The sequence below is a fragment of the Triticum dicoccoides genome, chromosome 3A (genome assembly GCF_002162155.2).
Source record: "Triticum dicoccoides isolate Atlit2015 ecotype Zavitan chromosome 3A, WEW_v2.0, whole genome shotgun sequence".
NCBI lineage: Eukaryota > Viridiplantae > Streptophyta > Magnoliopsida > Poales > Poaceae > Triticum > Triticum dicoccoides.
Window position 1 is genome coordinate 51,901,509 of NC_041384.1, and position 4,284 is coordinate 51,905,792.

At 45.4% G+C, this 4,284-nt stretch overlaps 1 protein-coding gene across 1 annotated transcript; it reads right to left on the minus strand.

Annotated features, from left to right (window-relative positions):
* Positions 1-2,002: 2,002 nt before the first annotated feature.
* On the minus strand, positions 2,003-4,284 carry LOC119267024 (translocon-associated protein subunit beta-like). The gene is made up of 6 exons (XM_037548316.1): positions 4,002-4,284; positions 3,035-3,133; positions 2,826-2,934; positions 2,612-2,683; positions 2,479-2,484; positions 2,003-2,393 (listed from the first exon to the last, which is right to left on the minus strand). Exons 1-6 carry the CDS (start codon positions 4,175-4,177, stop codon positions 2,274-2,276), a joined length of 582 nt encoding a protein of 193 aa, XP_037404213.1. The 5' UTR covers positions 4,178-4,284; the 3' UTR covers positions 2,003-2,273.

Below are 4,284 nucleotides of genomic sequence, written 5' to 3' on the forward strand. Positions count from 1 at the left end.
CAGTGTCGACAGATGTGCCATGACTTGTGGTATGGCGTGCCACACGCGCCATACACCTCATGTGCACACACATGACCTGCACACGTCTGTTTAACCGTGAGGGTCATCTTTGATACCATTCTGTAACGCTTTAGCCATAGTCATCGGTTCTAGATCATCATGCCTGGCTACCACCTAGGATCTAAATTGGACCCATATACCAACATTGGTCTTTCCTGCACACCTTTTCCTCATTCGTGTACAATTACAAGCAATTTCTGACCACGCTTAACATGGAGGTTCTTAGGAGGCAAGCCACCGGAAAAGATGGTGCACCTTACTTGTATGAGTAGTCTATCATTCTATTAAGCCGGGATGCCACATATCTTGACTTGCATATTGGTGTTCCAGACATGAATGAGATTGTCTTTGCATATTGGCCTTCTTCAGGCGGATCTAGGGAATGTCAACAAACTGAACCCAGACCACATGTGGGTAAGACCTAGCTCGTACCTCAAAACCTAGTGGAGGAAGAGCCGCCAGCGGCGGTAGGGGGAATGGGGCGGCGACAGGTGAAGAGGCATGGGTGGGTGTCGACGGTAGGTCTAGGGCACATGTGTGTGGGTCCTTTGGGTGCAGGTTGGTATGTCAGGGAAGAGGGGTTGGATGAGTCAAATAAAAAAAAATCAAGAATACGCACGAGTGTGTGTATCATCTATTAAAGAGAGAATGGGCTAGAAAGCCATTTCAAACTCCACACAAGGATTACCAACGTGTCAAGGACGCGCTCACCAACATGGTGTTGGTATGAAGTATTACATAACAAGATGCCCACTCAACGCATCTAGAAAGGATACACACAGATTGTCCCTGAGGAGGCCGACAGATGCCCAAGCAGTCCCCTCATTTTTCATGTCGGAGATCGTCTTCATGGCCGAGGGGGTTGCACCATCGAGTACCGCAACATTGCAGTGTTTCTAGATCTCTCAGAAAACCATTGTTACGATGGGTCTGATATTGCATCATTCTGTCTGAGGTGCAACTTTGGAAGTACACCAATTGAGTAAGTTGTCATTAGTCGTAGGTTTCCAATCGGACTTGCCCGAAGCGGATAGGGTAGCATACTAGCATGCCATACCTGGTCATGACACATGTGATGAGTAAGTGATTGATGGTCTCTTGTTCCTGATCGTATATTGGGCACAAAGCTTGGTGTGGTAGTCCACAACGCGCAAATCTGTCGGAGGTCCAATAGCGATTTCGCGTGGCTAACCAGGTTCGTGGGCAGAAGTGGTACCCGTCATGGAATTCACATGAAAAGTCACGTGCTCGGCTACCTGCGGAATTCACAATGAAGTCAGCTGTGGAAGACTTGACCTTCATTTCCCGCAAAAAAAAAAAAGAAGAAGAAGACTTGACCTTCATCAAGCCCTTCCACAATGGTGAGTCAGTAGGCTTCACATCAACTTGCGATATCGTTTTCGAATGCAGGTATTTGTTGTGCAATAATTTGTGCCAAACACCTTCCTCATTGAGTATCTTATGAAGTCATTTGTTGAGTAAACACTTGTTTCTGATTTCAAGGTTTTTAATGCCTAAGCCTGCATTGACATTCAACAAGTAGATGGTTCATTATCTTGTGATACTATGATGTGATTGCTTTCCAGACTGTTTTTATTTGACAATTACACGGGAAAAAATGTTGATTTACTACTACTCTGTTTTCAAATCCCTGCATTAGTAGTTTTTACATGCATTATTCGATCGTGTGCAAACATTGCACTGCTGCTTTGACTTGTAAATTTCACTTGTCAAAATTTCAGGCATATGTTTTGATTCACCGTGAAAACAGAGTGTACAACAAAAACACATCAAACCTACAATTTGTTCACTACGGTCAGCTAAATTCTTCTTGCTATTTGCTCCAACAAGTTGCTATAATCCTGCTGACTCTGTTTACATTTGGAATATCTAATTTTTTAGAAATTCTGATTTTATGGTTTCATTTGGAGCGACAACCATATGATACCAGGGGCTATGATTGGATGCACAACCACATTGGTCCTCCACACAGTACAGAATCAAAAGTGTTTCTAAGTTTCACCAAATCTACTCCTCCAGGTTAAGTCGCTGACAACACAAAACGGAAATTAACCAAAATTATAGTGTCAATTTTGCTGCTAGTCGCTCCATTACATTACAGTCCATGGGGGTGTTGTAACCTCAGACTCGGCTATCAAGGGTCTCTCCAGGCAAACGGCCAGCTACCAAAACGGTGAACCATGGATGATAGATCAGCGCCTCTTCTTGCCAGACTTTGAGCCGGCAGATTTCGATGGGCTCGCGACCAGGTAGATGAACCCCAGAACGAAGGAAACAACGGACACCAGTGCTCCATACTTCGCAACAAGTTTCTGCACATGGACAGTCTCTTAGAATCTCACACCAGGGAATATCATGGCAGCTTATTTCGATGGAGAAGAAATGAAATGAAATTACCTTAGCCTGAACAGCACATGAGAGCAAATCCAGAGATATCCAGAGCAAGGGTATCAACCCCACAAAATAGCATGGAAAAAATTAGAATCACCAAGGAGATATTACCAGAATGAAAATGCACATGATCACTTACCCATTCAAACTTCTTCACTGGAGGTCTTTCAGCAAGAATGTCCAGGGGGAGGATGGGAGTTGAGTAGGCCTCCTACAGCGTACAAAATTATGAGTTTAGCAGGAGGCGTTGACACTGGTGAATTAATGAGCAAACAAGGCGATCTCGCAAACAAGCGAATGTATATCATTTGAGACACTAGTGAATAATATACGGAACGGGTAGAGGATCATACCTGAAGTGCAGCCTTTGTGGCAACACGGTACTTGATAACAGCAGGTGAAGCTTGGAACCTGCCCTGTGTTTTGCTCTCCAATACAAACGCGTGCGAAGCAGTGGCACCACTAAAAGTGCAAATGATAAAAGTTCAGTTTACTATAACACCATAATGGAGTGGAGTCACCAAAAGCAGAGAGATGCATTACAAAATGGAAATGCACTCACGGTTCAAGCCTTTCCAAAGTCTTTGAGACCTCTCCAGAGACAAGTTCAAATGCTTCCTTTGGCCACGAGTCATCATTAATGGCCACATCATATGCAGTTCTGCACAAAAATAACAATACCTTATTAGACTATGCAAAATACATGGATACTCACTGGCCATCATATTATACAAATAGGTAAGTTGAACAAGAAAAAGGAATCAAACTTTTGTCCATGGAAATAGGATGTGCACTTTGAGGAGCAAACAAGATATTGCAATAACTCAGTTTTGAGAACATCAAGGAAACCCATCTGGTAAGTTTTAAAACTTTACTGTACATGATGCAAACATCTAACAAGCTAGAACCAATCTATCTGGAAAAGTGCTTGGCACATATACTAGTTCTAACCAGCAAGAGCAGTAAAACCATGAGATTACAACATACATCAAAATAAGAAGGATAAGCTTCTATTCTAGTCTAGGTAATCAAACGAGAACATTTTATGACATCTCATACTGATGACTATTAAACACCACATAGATGCTTCAACTTTCCCAAGTGTAAACCCTGGTGTTACTATTGACAGATTTGCTCAATAACAATGGGACGCCTGAAGCTCTTGTAAAAGCTCACAAATTGGCTGCGGCTACTCTACCTTGCTAGTTGGTTGCCTAGACAAATTAAATCAGGCGCGTGGTCAAGCAACAAAACGACGGATCGGGTCACCATTTTGTACGGATAATAATCTATAAACGCTAGATCTAGCAGTTACTAGTCAGGATCCACGAGATGGTGCCGGAATTCCACCGCCGAATTGTGAACTGAAGGAGCTAAAACCACAATTAACTGAGCCGATCCCCTCGGCTGCCGGCCAAGGCCGCCGCAGATCCCGTCGATCTGGCGGAGAGAGCAGGCCCCATCGCCGTCGCGAAGTGAGGAGGAACACAGGATAGCAGGCAGGTAGGATGGGACGTCGGAGTACTCACGCGGATCCCTGGTTGTAGAGGTCGAGGGAGACGGCGAGGCGCTCGACGCCGGGCTTGGGGCGGGAGAGGGCCACCTTCTTGTGCGCGACGAGGAAGGGCGCGTCGGCGGCGAAGGTGCAGGAGAGGGCGGCGAGGAGGACGGCTGCGCAGAGGAGGAGCGAGCGGGTCGCCGCCATGGTGGTGGACCTGGCTAGGGTTCCGGCGGATCGGATCGGATCGGATCTCGTGCCTCTCGCCCAGCTGGATGGAAGAAGAAGACGACTCTGGGTATGGTATGGACTGG

Coding starts and splice junctions, on each gene's coding strand:
- LOC119267024 (XM_037548316.1), bottom strand. CDS start 4,177: ATGGCGGCGACCCGCTCGCTCCTCCTCTGCGCAGCCGTCCTCCTCGCC. Junction 3,134..4,001: donor CTCTACAACCAGGGATCCGC/GTGAGTACTCCG, acceptor ATTTTTGTGCAG/AACTGCATATGATGTGGCCA. Junction 2,684..2,825: donor CCACAAAGGCTGCACTTCAG/GTATGATCCTCT, acceptor TGTACGCTGTAG/GAGGCCTACTCAACTCCCAT.